Genomic DNA, 16,582 nt, shown 5'->3' on the forward strand with positions numbered 1-16,582 from the left:
ACATTAAGGAGTAGTTTTAAAATATTAGTTATGAAAGTTACCTGAAAATGTCTTGCAGAATATTACATAATCAAAAAGTGCCAGCTTTCAGCCATCTTGACTGCAGAGCAAGGATCACAGGGATATGCCACGATCTCCCAGTGGCTACGTTGGCTAGTGGGAACTTGCCCTTGTAAGGTGGCTCCCACTGGACAATTCCAGTACCTCTAACAAGTGGCAGGATTGGTCTGTGAGGAGTACTGTGCCACTCATAAAGTGGCCCAAATAAGCAGAATATATGAATGTTGCCTGAGGGTTTAGGAAAAGAAATCATTACTGACATTTACATGGTAAACGTTTAATTAGCCTTAGCTAACATGCTGTTAAAATGAATGTAGGGGGAGGTTTACACTTTTTAGCACTATTTAAAGAATAATAATCTTGCTTTCTTCCCTCTAATCAGCCCACCCTTGACGCAATTTTTTCTTGACTGCGGGGGCTTAGCAAGAACAGATAAGAAACCAGCAATATGTAAAAGTTATCTCAAGCTGATGACAGAACTTTGGCACAAAAGCAGGTATTGTACCACTTTCCTTGTGGAATATGTGCAGCACAGCGGTGAACTTGTCTTTGGTCCAGTTGTTTTCTTGTGTGTGATATTCAGAAGGTGTATTACAGGCTTTGAATTTAATTAATTTAAAAATAACTCTAAAAGGTTGTGTGGTGCAGTTGGGGAAGTTAATATTTGTTTTAGTGGGAAAGTTACATGGAAGAGGCTTTTCTGTGTATCATGTGACAACTCAAAACAAATGTCATTTACCTGCTGAGTGATGATGGCATCATGTTTGCCTTCAGGTTGAAAAGAATGATTTGCCCATTGCAGCTATTCCTGTAGTTGATCCCATAATCATGCATAATGGCATTAGATTTTCATCCTAGGAAACATGACAAGATTGACTTCCATACACAATGAAACATGTAAGTTGTTATAAATAAGAGTGCTCTTTTATGGATAATTGAGCCTCCAGTTTCCAAGCTCAACCTGAGATAGAACAAACTTTGGTTTTTCCATCTGCTTCATACAGCATCATTACACACATACATTTCCCATATTTCAGTGACTTCCATAAATTTCAATAACTTTCTTTTAAAAGTTTCAGAGTGGTAGCCCTATTAGTCTGTATCAGCAAAAACAACGAGGAGTACTTGTGGCACCTTAGAGGCTAACAAATTTATTTGGACATAAGCTTTTGTGAGTTAAAACCCACTTCTTCAGATGCATGGAGTGGAAAATACAATAGGAAGATATAGATACACAGTACATGAAAAGATGGGAGTTGCCTTACCAAGTGGGGGGTCAGTTCTAACGAGACAATTCAATTAAAGTGGGCTATTATCAACAGGAGGAAGAATCACTTTTGTAGTGATCATCAGGATGGCCCATTTCAAACAGTTGACAAGAAGGTATGAGTAACAGTAGGGGAAAATTAGTTTTTAGTTTTTGTAATGACCCATCCACTTCCAGTCTTTATTCAGGCCTAATTTGATGGTGTCCAGTTTGCAAATTTAATTCCAGTTCTGCGGTTTCTTGTTGGAGTCTGTTTGTGAAGTTTTTTTGTTAAAGAATTGCCACTCTGGGCGGCCCTGATCACATTGGTAGTTGTGCAGGTAAACGAGCCCCTGATGGTGTGGCTGATGTGGTTAGGTCCTATGATGGTATCCCTTGAATAGATATGTGGACAGAGTTGGCAATGGGGTTTGTTGCAGGGATAGGTTCGTGGGTTAGTATTTTTGTTGTGTGGTGTGTAGTTGCTGGTGAGTATTTGCTTCAGGTTGAGGGGCTGTCTGTTAGCGAGGACTGGCCTGTCTCCCAAGGTCTGTGAGAGTGAGGGATCATCCTTCAGGATAGGTTGTAGATCCTTGATGATGCGCTGGGGAGGTTTTAGTTGGGGGCTGAAGATGATGGCTAGTGGCGTTCTGTTACTTTCTTTGTTGGGCCTGTCCTAAGTCGCTCTCTACGCAAAAGAATAAATGGACACAAATCAGATGTAAAGAATTATATCATTCAAAAACCAGTCGGAGAACACTTCAACTTCCCTGGACACTCAATAACAGACTTAAAAGTGGCAATTCTTTAACAAAAAAACTTCACAAACAGACTCCAGTGAAAAACTTCAGAACTGGAATTAATTTGTAAACTGGACACCATCTTTTCATGTACTGTGTATCTATATCTTCCTACTGTATTTTCCACTCCATGCATCTGATTAATTGGGTTTTAGCCCATGAAAGCTTATGCCCAAATAAATTTGTTAGCTCTAAAGTGCCACAAGTACTCCTCGTTGTTGTTTTTTTTAAAATGATCCATTCACTTTTGATATTTGGAATTTGTTTTGTAATAACTGTTCTACTTTAAATTCAGACCCTATTTTATTCCTTCATAATTTTATGTGTAGACGAGACCCAAGTTAATACGTCAGAGTCACACAGCAACAGCGCTGTGACCACACAGATCTTGAAGCTCTATATTTACTTTCTCCTTATCTCCTGAATTGTCTGAAAAGTGTTTTTAGGTGTACTTTTTGAAAAAATGGGGTAGAGCAAATCCTCCACCTTCTCTCCTTTTAAAAAATACCTAAAATGTAAGAGAAATTAATTTAAAAAAAAAAACCCATTCACAACAGCTTATGCTAAAATTCAAGTTGGTGTGGCATTTCCTTCCCATTCTTTCTTTCCAAAAAGGTTTCACTTTTGGTTTTGGATACAGTTAAATACTAAAATATATATTACTGATTGTCCCTGTGGGATATCTTGTATCCTGGGGTCACTTGCACAGAATTCTTGTGCCTATGCTACTACCCGCCCACTCATCTGTCAGCGCTGCTCAGTATATAGATCATAACTTCTTTGTGGCCTTGACTCTGTATCCATTTGACATGAGTCTTTTTTTTTTATTTCAAAGGGGGTTTGATGGTCTACAAATCAACTTATCTCCTTGCACTGACCCTGTGATAAACAAATATTCCTTAATATTTTTAAACGGGTCTTTGGATGAAGTTGACTTCTATCTTGCATACCAAATTATTTCCCTGCTGTATTGCTGATTAATTTTGGCTGTAGCTTGCTTGAAGGCCTTCAAACATTAATCCCAATTTCTCACTTTTGGTTTTCCTGTGATCTGGGAGAAATATATATTTTTATATTGAAGACCCCTCTTCCCCAAAAAAAGACAAAATTACATTGGGGTAAGAATAATGTAGACCAAGTTTGTTAAAACGTGTCTCACAGTGATCAAACATGATGATCCCAATGAAGTTGGAAAATTGCAGGCCATTTAATTTTTTTTCCAAACTTTTCTTTCCCAGACCTGGTTCCGTTGTTCCTACAAATTTGTTTCAAGGAATTAAAACAATTAATCCAACGTTTCGAGGCTACTCCCAACAGGTAAACCTTTCTTAGTATTATCCAGTATTATGACAGTGAAGTATCAAAAGTATAACTGCATGATTCAGGTAGATTAAATTGTCAGATTCAAAACTTGATAAAGTAGAAAAATATGTATTTAAACCAAGCTGCTAATAAATTTTTAGTTTTTACCTTTCCATGCTTTAAATCTTTATCCCCTAAAACTCCTCTCTAACTTTTCTGAATCGCAGACTTCTGTGCTGAATTCTCTTGACAAATTGCTGAAAGGCCCCGTGATCCTTATGGATATCTCCTTTCCCTTTCTCAGGGACAAGCAGCAGAATGGTTAATATCAGAAACTTGTCACCTGAAGTAAAGTAGCTGACATACAAGCTGTTCCAGAAAGTGACACAAAGGTCTTGCTAAGCAAACATAAAGAATATAATAGAGCAAACTTTTACCATATTAATTTACTGTTAGAATATTTTTAAGCTGAGTTGGTAGTAATCCAGTTTTTTTGTTTAGACAATGAGCCCACATCTTTTCTTTTCAATGTTACTTGGTTTACAGCTTTATGGATACTGAATACTTGTGTCCTTCATTTCTTGTATAGGTAGTGTAATTACTTGTAGTGGGCAGGCATTGGTAGTTATGTGACTGAATTATATTTTAGGTGCATTCTTCAAATCATCTTTAATGAAGTGTGTCTAACATACCTTTTTTACTGTTGAAAACATATTTTATTAAATGCCCTATTGTGGGGATCACATTTAATTTCTAATTTAATTAAGAATGAGATCCTTAATAATTTTGTCAGATTCTCTGCATTGCAGTAGTTTATATTGGAAGACTTTGGTAATTCAGTATAATGAAGTTATCAAGTGAAATGGAGGGTTAAACTGTATTTTTGATATGCAAGTACTGTCTGTGGTATCAAGTAAGTGTTAAAATAGTAAACCTCAGAATTGTTGTAGATGCTTTTCATTATTACTGACATCCTGACTTACTGTTGTGTCCAGGGTATCCACGATTTATTCATGTACCTAAAGGAAGAAATAAATTCACTAATTTAGGAAAAAATGGCAAAATCATCTGCAGCTTTATTAACATACATTTCTTCAGGGGAATTTAGTCCTTGCAAGCTAAAATTTGGGATGAGCATACCATTCTGTACTCCCTTAAGTATTTAAGGGAAGACCCCAATGTTCTTCCTCAACACATCACCCTAAGCTATTCACTAGGTCTCATCTCATGGTGGCTGCTTAAACAAAGCAGTGCTAAAGTGACCTCGCTCTCTCACTGAGAGATTGGGCCCTCCCACAGCCAAACTTTATCAATCCCTGATGGTCAGCTTGTTTTCAATCAAGACTGTGAGACCAACAGCCTTCACTCCTCTATCCCCTCCCAGGTAATCTGAATTTCAGCCATTGTCAGGGCCGCCCAGAGGATTCAGGGGGCGTGGGGCAAAGCAATTTCGGGGGCCTCTTCCATAAAAAAAAAAGTTGCAATACTATATTTTTTACATTTCCAAATACATGATACTAACCAGTGAAATACATTCAAAAATTAATTTTTAATAATTTGAAAATACACCAAATACATGATTTAAAAACATTAAATGCTTTAATCGTATGTATACATTTGCAATTACACAATGGGCTGTCGCTGGGTGATGGTTGGTGCCAGTGGGCTGTCGCTGCCTGGGGGTGACGCTGCTGTTGGCCAGGGCTGGGTGGAGAGCTGGGCTCTGGGTCAGGGGATGCCCAGTTCACAGGGGCTGGGCTCAGAGCTGTGGATCGGGGGATGGGGTCACGGGGTGCCCGGCTCAGAGGGGCTGGGCTCGGAGCTGGGAGTCAGGGCTATGGGGAGTCAGGGGGGTGACCAGCACAGAGGTGCTGGGCTTGGAGCTGGGGGCCAGGGCTGGAGGGAGGTCAGGGGGGTGCCCGGCTCAGAGGGGCTGGGCTCAGAGCTGGGGGTCAGGGCTGGAGGGGGGGTCAGGGGCGTGTCCAGCTCAGAGCTGGGGGGGCCTGGAGGAGGTCTGGCTCAGGGGGGCTGGGCTTGGAGCGAGGGGTCAGGGGAGTGTCCGGCTCAGAGGGGTTTACCATGCTGCTTACTCCCGCCTCTCCCGGAGCCTCAGCACGCCGCATCCAGAAGCGGCCCTGGACAGAGCTAAAGCGGAATGGCTCCACGGGACTTGAGCTCCTTCCCCTCGGCTGCAGCTCGCAGCCCCGCCCCCTTAGCACGTGGCTCCGAGCGGGAGGAGCTCAGGCCCCGCCCCCTTAGCACGCGGCTCCGAGCGGGAGGCGCTCAGGCCCCGCCCCCTTAGCACGCGGCTCCGAGCGGGAGGAGCCACGCTGCTTTAGCTCTGTCCAGGGCCACTCCTGGATGCGGCACGCTGAGGCGCCGGGGGATGAGGGAAGACAGGCAAGGGGGGGAGCCTCCGATATTCTCGTGGGGGCTGCTGCGGGACCTGGGGCAAATTGCCCCACTTGCGCCCCCCCTCTGGGCGGCTGTGGCCATTGTATCTGTGACAGACTGACAATATCCTGTGATACTTTGATCAAATCTTACAGAATTAAGATAAATTTGTACTGAATTTACTTAAACCTTATTGAATTAGGTTTAATGCCTTTGCAGGCCAAAAAATTAAAAATTAAGTTGTGTATGTGTTGTTATGGAATTGTATCTACTGTTTCTTGTAGGAGGGGAGGCTAATGTAATTTCTTCATTATTAGCCCTTTGAAGCAGCCCCCCCGGAGAGGTCTGCATATATTACTCCAAACTGGATTCTCCAGGGCTTGACAGACAGGATTTTTGGATAAATAGCCTGGTTTTAAATTGCCTCAGAGACTTCCTTCTGATCCAGCAAATAGACAAGGCTCCAGGTCCGTGGAGGGCCCCACTCCTTTGGGAAGGGTTGGGAAGACTTAGCCTACTGAGGCCCTTAAGACTGGGTGCTAGCTCTGCTCTGAGGCTGTTACGAACTATGACTGTGGAAGAGTCTCCCTGCATGGGGTTTTGAAAGACTGCTCCTGCCAGAGCCCATGTTAGAGTTGGGGTGATCTCTGGAAAGCTTATTGGCATGTGTGTAGGTTCTTTTATTGTTTTAATATGTTTTCTCTGTAGTGCTTTTACCATGAGAATAAAATAGGCTTTGCATAAAAAGAGATGCTTAGTACTTATAACCATGGGCAGTCACACTTAACTGTCTCCAGAAAGAAAGAAAGAAAGCAGGTGTGCTTTGGGCAGCCTGTCTCTGCTGAGGATAACTAGGGCCCTACCAAATTCATGGCCATGAAAAATGTATCACACTGTGAAAACTAGTCGCTCCTCCCCCGCCCCCCCTCCCCCCAGAAAAAAAACAAAACCCAAAACCAAAATCTGGTCTTTTGTGTGCTTTTACCCTATACTATACAGATTTCACAGGGGAGACCAGCATTTCTCAAATTGGGGATCCTGACCCAAAAGGGAGATGCAGGGGAATCGTAAGGTTATTTTTGGGGAGATTGTAATATTGCCACCCTTACATCTGCGCTGCTGCTGCTGCCTTCAGAGCTGGGCGGGTGGAGAGTGGTGGCTGCTGACTGAGGGTCCAGCGCTGCAGGCAGCAGTGCAGAAGTAAGGGAGGCATGGGGTGGTAATACCATACCTGGCCATCCTTACTTCTGCTCTGCTGCTGACGGTGACTCTGCCTTCAGAGCTGGGATCCCGGCCAGCAGCCGCTGCTCTCCAGCTGCACAGCTCTGAAGGCAGTGCTGCCACCAGCAGCAGTGCAGAAATAAGGGTAGCAGTACTGCAACTTCCCCTACAATATCCTTGCGACCCCTCTCCCCCACAACACCTTTTTGGGTCCGGATCCGTACAATTACAGCACTGTGAAATTTCAGATTTAAATAGCTGAAATCATGAAATTTATGATTTTTAGACTCCTATGACCATGAAATTGACCAAAATGGACTGAATTTGGTAGTGCCCTAGGAATAACATAGTGAAGGCAGGGAACTGTGCAGCCTGGAAATAGTTGTTATTCTCCTCCCCAAAAGGCAATTGCAGGGCAGCTGGGAGTCTGAGAATGGTGCCTTTGCTGGACCACTGAGAGGAAATACAGGTGCAGTAGCCCTGAACTGCGACGGTATCACTCCCCCTAAAAGAATTACCAGCCACAGCAAATAGGTCAAAAGTTTTAAATTTACATGTGTACAGATCATTGGGCTCAGGGAGAGTCCCAGAAACCAAACAGTGGTGACCCTAATAATTTGTAAGCAAGTAGCAAAATGATTATGTACCAAACTCCTGTTAAACCCACCACAAGTGGACCAACAGATACCCTCTTAATAAATAGCTGTCTGTGCAACAAATATAAAAGATGGTTAAGAACAACAAAACTAGGAATTAATGACTGAAGATGGGAGAACCAGGAAGAGGTCAAACTTCTGCCCTCTTCCTGCTCTTATAAGACCAGCAGTGAGCTCAAGCTGAAAGTAAGCCAGCAGTGCCATTGCCACTGCAGCCCACCCACTCCTTCCACAGGAGGTTGCTGAGCTGTTAGAGAATGAATCTACAACACTCCCTTTGTTTCCTTCCCCTATCCAGGCAAGTCTGGAACAGCTGGAGGGCTGGGACAAATTAAAGTTATTTCTTTTGAAAGGTTCAAATGTGGTTTCCCTGACCAGTGTACTTAAGGCGTTGATTGGGTGTTGCAAAAAAGTTTGAAAACTTTATATGATGAGGTTAGATTCCTTTACCGACAACCTCTATTAACCGTACAGCTGGGAGCTAACCAGGTATTTGGTTGTTGCTTGTATTAGTATGCACATGTCATTGTGATGGTTCTTGGGGTACCCGGGACTGAGAGTCACCTTGTTACCCCCTGCCTCCAAACTGAGGGAGTCTCACCTATGCCTGGCTGCTCCTTACCACTATTCGCCTTTCAGCCACTAGAACACTTTCCCCTGAGCTATGCCAGCCCAGTCTACACCTTGCAGGTTAACAAGAGGTGCACCCCAGTCCATTTGAATCAGTTCTCTGTGATATGCTGCCCTGGACACAAGCTACTCTCAGAAATCCCAGATCCTCTGCCCCCAAAGGCGCAGTGTGTCCCAGTTTACTACTTTTACCTTAAACCGCTGCTCCTATAAATCAGATAGCACTTGTGAACCACTTGCAACAAAACAAAAGTAGATATTTTTAAGAAAGAATAAAGATTTAACTACAAACGAGAGACGTGGAAACAAATAGCTATAATACAAAACAAAATCAAAATGTGAAGCTGCATCTACATTTATTAATAGTTACCTTTCCTAGCTAATAAATGTTCAGTCTGTTTCAGAACTTTACAGAAACCAGGATCCAGTTTTTCATGTGAATACCTTGTTCCTCAAGATATCTTCTCAGTGGAAGGATGCAGAGTACCTTTCCCTCCTTTGTGTAATCCTGAAACAGTTTTTTGTTTCTGTTCATAGACAGGGTGAACCCCTATTTTGTCATGTTTCTTTTTTTACCTTCAGGTGGTTTTGATTGTTTGCATTTGCCTCTGATGGTTTTCCATTGAAAGTTTTGGTACTGAGCAAGACTGAACAATTGAGGCTTGCATTGCATCAGTGGGAAAACAGTGTAGGGTGGCAACTCCCTCCTGCTGAATAGGCTGTCACTGAGACATTATCCTCTGGTGACTAACATTTACTTCAAGTCCATAACGCATACTTTCAACATAAATATTACCCATACATACACCTTGCAGTGATTATGAATCTTGATGAGTTATGAGCTTTCTGTAGCTACCTTATATTTTACTTTTTATAGATGAATATCCTGTAAGATATGTTTGGTGTAGTGACTTTGTCAGGCCTGAGGTAAGTGTTATTTGCAAAGAACAGGGGACCCTTTGCCAAGGGGCCTCTGTGTCACAGAGACCACACAAGAACTATTTTAACAGTTAAAATATCCTGGCACAGAGTATAAGCTTTGTGATGAGTGAAAGCGTGAGAAGGAAAGTTGCCAAGTAAGACTCATGACATGGAATGGAATTCGTGTTGGAGGTTACAAAATCCAAAATGAAATATTATTTGGACTGACAGTCTAATTCTCTTTTGCGCCCCAGACTGGGCAGGTGGCATTTACTTTGTTTTTACTCCTTTGATTTAGTGGCCAGCTTTAGCTTTTTGTTGTTTCATCTTGTTTCGACTCCACTATGTGCATATCTTCTAAATATAAAAGGGCATTATGTACCTTATTTTAATTCCAGGATGCACAAGAATTCCTGCGTTGTTTAATGGATCTGCTTCATGAAGAGCTAAAGGAACCTGTCATGGAAATAGAAGATACCCATTCTACAAGTATAGAAGAGAGTATGGAAGAAGACAAGAACCAGTCAGATGTAGATTTCCAGTCCTGTGAATCTTGTGATAGCAGTGATAAGGCAGAAAATGAGGCTGGTTCTAGACCATTCTCAGAGGACCATACAGAGGCTACTATGTTAATTCAAGATGTTGAAAACCACTCCCTCTCAACTAAAGATTGGCAGAAAGAAAAAACACCATGTAACAAGCTTAACCGGGCAAGTTCTATGGAGGACTTAAAAAAAGACAAAAACATTGCTTCAGAAACTGCTGAATTTTTACATAATCCAGGAACAGTCAAAGTGCAGATACACAGCAGAATTTCAGGTGACTGTATGATCAGTTGCTAATTAGTAATTATAACAAAATCATACTTGTAGCTGAAATGCATGTAAAAGTAAAAATGAGGGAAACCATTTTAGATGTATAACTTGTCATGTATTGCACGAGAGTAGATTGGTTTTTAAACTGGTGCTCAAGTTCATTAATGTGGTACTTTGATTATATGTTTGTTTAATCCATTTTGAAGTCCAGTGACTATTTACCAGCTATTCAAGATTTGTAACAATTGAAAGACTTCAGATAACATTACAATTGGTGATTGCTTTTGCATTTTGTTGGCTCATTATTTCTGCTTTAACAGTTGCTGAATTAAAACTTAATTTTCTTATACACAAGCATTTAATCAGTCACCTACTGGTTTGCTAAATTGTAAGTTATCTAACTATTTTGCAGTTCAACCTGAAGCAAAACTTTACTGTTGGAAAAATTCAGCTGTGCAGTTATACCAATTTCTGTTGCAGACTACATCAGTGATGTCCACATGACTGATCTGTCAGGACCGCAAAGCCCTCCCTCAAACGAAGGAGTGAATACACGTTTATCAACCTCTCCTCCAAAATCAGGCTCATTATGGTCTGGATTGGCACCTGCACACAAAAAAGGTATATGCTGTTTTTTCTCCTTGCGTTGCATTGCTCATAAGTGTGTCATTAGGTTTTGCTTTTTTGGTATTTAATATTGATACTGCATGTGCTTCCAGGCCTCTACTTAGAGATTTGACACCATGCTAATGGGGTACAGAGCTTCTCATGATTTTCTATGTCACTGTCTCTTTTCACTTTATTGGAGAATGGTGCATCACGACCAGTCGCTATAAGCAACTGTGTATCCATAGCGCTTCCTACCTCTCCAGTTGTTTTTGTCTTATTGCTCTTGAAGCATGGACAATATTTTTCTTGAGCTTTCTTTAATAGCACCTGATTGGAGAAATGGAGGTGGAGGGAAGAATGCTCATAGAAGGAAAAAAGGTCGTGTTTTTAGAGGAGAGTCTGGGAAGGGATCAGCTACCTCAAGGAGTGGAGTAAGAAAGAGCTGCCCCTGCTGGAGAACTTGCATTTTGGTGTCAACTCTATAAAGGCCCCATGACAGTTTTTCGGGGTCCTTCACTCGCTCCGGTGGCCCCAGAAACTCTCGCGGGGACCGGGCCCCTGGAGCATCTTCGGCAGCAATTTGGCAGTGGGGCGTCCTTCCGCTCCGGGACCCACCGCCGAAGTGCACTGGGTATTCAAGGGAGAGGATTCTTGTGGAAACAAGGCATCAGTTGAGTTTCCCAGGATGAAAGAGCTCATGCCTGTCCCTGTTGCTCTAGGCAAGTTCACCTATTGGAGCAGTCCTAATTTCTGCTACCCACACAGAGAGTCTGTTTAGGCTGCATCTATTCTACAGTCTACTCATCAGTAATAGGTCAGCACTTGAAAGGGCTAGGCTCTCACTGACAGCAGGGTTGCTCTGACACAGTGCTCCTTCTCCATTACTGCAGTCTATCAGCACCAGGAATATGTTTTTATAGCAGTTTCTTCTGTCTCTACAAGAGGTTCCCCTACTTTGTACCCTGGCTGCATCTCTCTCTATGGTCCCTTTACAGGGCCGCCCAGAGGATTCAGGGGGCCTGGGGTCTTCGGCGGCAGGGGGCCCCTGCCGCCGAAGACCCGGCACTGCGGTGGGGGGTCCTTCCGCCTCGGGACCCGCCGCTGTGGGTCTTCAGGGCACTTCGGCGGTGGGTCCCGGAGCGGAAGGACGCCCCACTGCCAAATTGCTGCCGAAGATGCTCCAGGGGCCCGGTCCCCGCGAGAGTTTCTGGGGCCACCGGAGCGAGTGAAGGACCCCGCTCCAGGGGCCCCGAAAAACTGTCATGGGGGTCCCTGCGGGGCCCGGGGAAAATTGCCCTACGTCCCCCACCCCGTGGGCGGCCCTGTCCCTTTATAGAGTTGACACCAAAATGCAAGTTCTCCAGCAGGGGCAGCTCTTTCTTACTCCACTCCTTGAGGTAGCTGATCCCTTTTTTTCATCTGGATGAACCTATGAACAGCTTTGCAGAGTCGTGATCTGAAGTCCCATTCTAGCAGATTTTCTACCCGCCCTCTGTCACAGCTTTAACTCCCAGGGACCCTGAGCATGCTCGGATTACAAGCAGCCTACTCAAAGCATTAGGAAGCTGATCGTGGTCTCAACCAAATTTCCAGACATTTCCCACCCTGACAGGCTTGCTGTTCCCTCATCTGTGGAAGAGGTGGTCAGCCTAATAGCTGGCCCTCTCCAGCCATCAGCAGGAGTCTGAGCAGTTTCAGTGGAAAGCCACTCTGGTACTCTGCTTCATTATACTCCCTTTCCTTTGCTGAGGATCTGGACAACTGGTATTTCAGACATGGCCCAGAGGGGTTGCCTGCATCCCCCTTTTGGGATTGTTGTCAATGTGCAATACTCTATAGTGTGATAATTCATTGATGTAAATGAGTTTGAGTTTTTGAGTTTGCTACATAATTGTGCTTCAAAATCTTAGCATTCATGAATAATTGCTAAAGATTTATTTATTTATGGTTGTGAAGAAAACCTTCATACAGTGATGCCTGCTATATTTGGCAAACAGCCAAAGACCACAGCTCTCAAAGAGATGTTAACTGATGGTGATAGTGTGTCAGCACTGAAGTCTAACAAAGAATAATTTAAGTGGCAACATTGTATCACTCCTGGTTAGCTTTCCAGAAATATCAGTCTAATGCCATAATTCTGTGTAGTGGAAGATATGGGGCAGATTACAATGAGGCTAGTGTCAAGGTTTGCTGGGCTGGGGAATGAGAAATTCATCCTTCCTCACTCAGATGTAAAGTTACCTCCATCTTTGTCCAGAGTGGAAACAATAGAGATCTGTCCCCTGCCCTGTACCAAAAGTCTCAACTCCTTCCTAGTTGCCAAAAGCAAAACTGTCTCCTGTGCCTTCCTGACTCTCATGAGGCCAAACCGTCCTGTACCCAGAAACCAGCACCGTTTTTTTCCCCCCCTTCCAGCTCCATCTGTCATGCATTTTCAGTATGGAAATCTCTGGCAAATTGAAAATGTGAGGTGTTCTAAAACAGTTTAATATCAAAATACATGACTGAAGGATACATCGCTAGGGTCAGGAAGTGAGGCATTGCTGCATAACTAAAGTGCCACATGAAAAGAGGACTTGCTAGTGAGCTTTCTTGTTTGCTGGCTTTTCTTCCTGCCAGTATTCTCTCTTCAGATCCCAAATCTTCCCTTCTCCTATTTCAGCTAGAAATGAAGTTACATGAGACAGCAGGATCTCAAAGGTATTTGCTTAGGGGCCATACAGTTGGTGTATGGATTTCTTTTGTCTATGAGGCAGCCTTGGGCAGTTGCATCCCTGGGGGGGAGGTCTGTTTGGAGCTGTTTGTTTCCCTTTTCATTGTTATTGGCCCCACACTTAGCTGCTCCTTATTTGTATTGGCAACTAGCAAATCAGCAGGTCCATTGCCAAGACTCCTACAGGAGGAGTTTTGGGGACCTTAGTCTGTTGGGTAGGTACTGCAAGAGCATTTGCAGTCTATATCTCATATGATGCTTCTAGGTTTTATTCTCTAATGTAGGGGGACCAGGACACTGTTTCTGAGGGTTTTTTGTACTCCAGAGAAACAGCTATTACTCATCTCATACAGATCAGAACTTGAAATTATTTATACTTGATTTCCAGATCAATTGGGGAAGATCCCTCTGAGAGCTTTAGAGACTGCTCCACTTAGGCAGTCTCAGCAGGGGGCAGGTTTTCTTTTTTCAGTCAGTCTGCTTTTTAAATTCTGTATCTGTCACTGAGACTCGTCCCATTTTGGCCCACCATAATCAGTGCCTCAGCATTTCGAGTCTGTACCAGTTGAATCCTTCAACCAAGATATGTTGAAGACTCCCTGTGAAACTGTTATGGTCAAATGAGGCTAGCATATGCGCTCCGATGTATGAACTTTATACTCTGAGTGAGAATATGCTTAAAATGGGTCTTAATCTGAGAGCTATACACCAAGGATTCTAAGATTGCCCCTCTAAGTGTCTGAGTTTTACTTAACTTAAATGCTAGCCTTGAAAATTCCACTGGGAAAGAAAGAAGGATCAAGCATGTTTGTCTACCTTCATTCTACTAGGAACCTACAGGAACAATTGAGCCTAGGAGATACACTAACTCAGCCATAGCTGCCAGTAATTTGGCATTCCGTAGGGGATGAGATAATCGGGAAAGGGAATTAGTTCCTTTATCTCAATCCTGAAAAGAGGTGGCACATACTCATTTAATCATGTCATTTTAAAAATGGATTCAGGTAAAGCAGAATCAAAGGTTACACACTGTACTTTGAACCCTCTTTAACCATTTTTATTTTTGCCTTTTTATATTAGTTCCAACTGTATCTTCTCCAAAAAAGAAGAAACACAAGAAATACAGGAGTGTCATATCTGACATATTTGATGGGACCATCATAAGCTCAGTGCAGTGCCTGACTTGTGATAGGGTAAGTGTAGGGAGATGTTCTGACATGAATGTGGTGTTTATTTTTATATTAAAATATACATAGTTAATTTCAGTCATTTTACCTTTTACATGTGTAATCTTTCTCTTGGGATTTGGCCCCTTTCTGAGTTCTGCAGCTGATAAGTCTCCTCAGTTTAATTTCTCAGTCCCTAATAGTAACTGTTGCAACTCTTCTTTAATATAGACTCTTGCCTCTCATTTGGGAATAGAAAGAGCATAAATCCAACTGAAACTCAACAAAATTGTGGGTGTTGGTTGCAAACTAAGTTGGTTTTTTTTTTTCTTTTTCCCCAAGTGCAGTAAAGTTTTCTTTTTCTTCCTCTTCCCTGCCACCATCCAGGAGGTTCCCACTATTGGTTATAAACTAGCTGAACAGCTCTGTTACCTTGCTTAAACACACACAGCAAGGTGCGTGTGCAGGTGAAGGCCACAGTTCCTTTTCCTATCATATTATGGCTAACCAAGGGCTGTGGTGTCTACATGCTGTCGGTCACAGATTGCTAATATCATTCAGAACTGCTCATTCAGTTATTTTTACGTTAAGCTATGAGGTGCCTCTTTTCAATTCTTCAGTTTTTAAATAAGAATAAAGGCTGTATTGGGGGGAGGAGAAATCCTTTGCCTGGGAAATGCCAGAAGAATGGAACCCAATATGGAGGAGGAATCTTTTATATCTGCAACTTCATTTAGCAGAAAATCCAGTCATGGTTAGCCTGACTTCCTACCTAACACACACAGCTTCCTCAGGAAAATTGCCTTGTAATATAAAATAGTCTAACTATTACATTGGATTAGAAAAGGCAGTCATTAAGTGTTTTTAATTATCTGGAATATAGAAAAGGGTAGCTAGTCATACTGTTTCAACAGCCTCATCGTGTAAGTTAGGGCTGAGAAAATTCAGGTCTCATTAAAAAACATTTAAAATTTGATTTTTCAAAGTGGTTTGAAGTCCTAGAATGCCTTATGAAGCTCAGCTTCCTGCTGGAAAGTGTGATGTTCTTTAGTAAAAATGGCAGCCCCCACTGAAGAAAGCAAGTCCCATTTTGTTCACAGATAAATAGTAGCAGGTAATTAAAAAAAACTTCCAAAAATGATTCTTAGCAAATATTTATTTCTAAGTTGTTATAACAAACCACTTCAGTTTCCTTTTAAAAATAGCCCCAAAAGTGAGAAGTGCTCATTCTTATTTGGAGAGGGAGGGCTGTTTCTAAGTAAAACACCATCAAAATAATTTGAACAACATTTGGTAGAATTAGCACCCATGAGAGCCATCTGTGAAAAGTTCTGTACTACTAACATCACCACTACCACGGGATAAACCAGCTGGGGTTTATAAAAGAGCCATTGTTACTGCTTTAAGTGTTAAAGTATCACCTAGTGCAATGTTCTTCAAAATACTGGTTTTATGACCCAAATCCATTTAAATGATTGAGAGATTGCCATCTAGTGGAATTTTAGGAATAAAACACTGAATCTTTAGTTAGCAGTCACTCTTTTGATCAAACTTCTCAAGATCATAAAATAAAGTAAGGAAACACTGTGGTGTTTAATTAGAATTAATTGCTTATTTCTTTTAACAAAAGCCTAATTTTCCGCCCTACTTTATTTTTTGCGTAGGTATCTGTTACCCTGGAGACTTTTCAGGATCTCTCATTGCCTATTCCAGGTAAGGAAGACCTTGCCAAACTGCATTCTGCAAGTCATCAGACTTCTCTAGTCAAGGCAGGGTCGTGTGGTGAAGCGTACGCGCCCCAGGGGTGGATAGCATTTTTTGTGGAGTACTTTAAAAGGTAATTGATTTTCTTTGTAGTGCTTAGATTTTAAAATTGCGGTTTCTGCTCTACTGGCAGAACATTTGTTGTGTTTTCTGTCAATGATGTTTCAGGTTTGTTGTCTCATGTGTTCCTAGCTGGTTTTGGGGTCCAATAGTAACCTTACAAGATTGTCTTGCTGCCTTTTTCGCCAGAGATGAGCTCAAGGGTAAGCCACTTTTTAAAATATG

At 42.4% G+C, this 16,582-nt stretch overlaps 1 protein-coding gene across 7 annotated transcripts in view; it reads left to right on the forward strand.

Annotated features, from left to right (window-relative positions):
* Positions 1–16,582, forward strand: part of USP33 (ubiquitin specific peptidase 33) — an 82,527-nt gene that overhangs the window by 39,578 nt on the left and 26,367 nt on the right. For 6 of the 7 annotated variants that reach the window (XR_005583916.1, XM_039485905.1, XM_039485906.1 and 3 more), the window contains 7 exons: positions 443–556; positions 3,345–3,423; positions 9,629–10,049; positions 10,526–10,666; positions 14,448–14,560; positions 16,198–16,370; positions 16,466–16,560. Coding sequence is in view for 6 of the 7 variants with exons in the window: in XM_039485905.1 (XP_039341839.1) it covers positions 443–556; positions 3,345–3,423; positions 9,629–10,049; positions 10,526–10,666; positions 14,448–14,560; positions 16,198–16,370; positions 16,466–16,560 (1,136 nt within the window). In the remaining variant the exon portion in view is untranslated. The remainder of the gene's footprint in view (positions 1–442; positions 557–3,344; positions 3,424–9,628; positions 10,050–10,525; positions 10,667–14,447; positions 14,561–16,197; positions 16,371–16,465; positions 16,561–16,582) is intronic. The other variant, XM_039485908.1, reaches the window with a different exon arrangement.

Source organism: Mauremys reevesii, linkage group 8, assembly GCF_016161935.1.
Source record: "Mauremys reevesii isolate NIE-2019 linkage group 8, ASM1616193v1, whole genome shotgun sequence".
NCBI lineage: Eukaryota > Metazoa > Chordata > Testudines > Geoemydidae > Mauremys > Mauremys reevesii.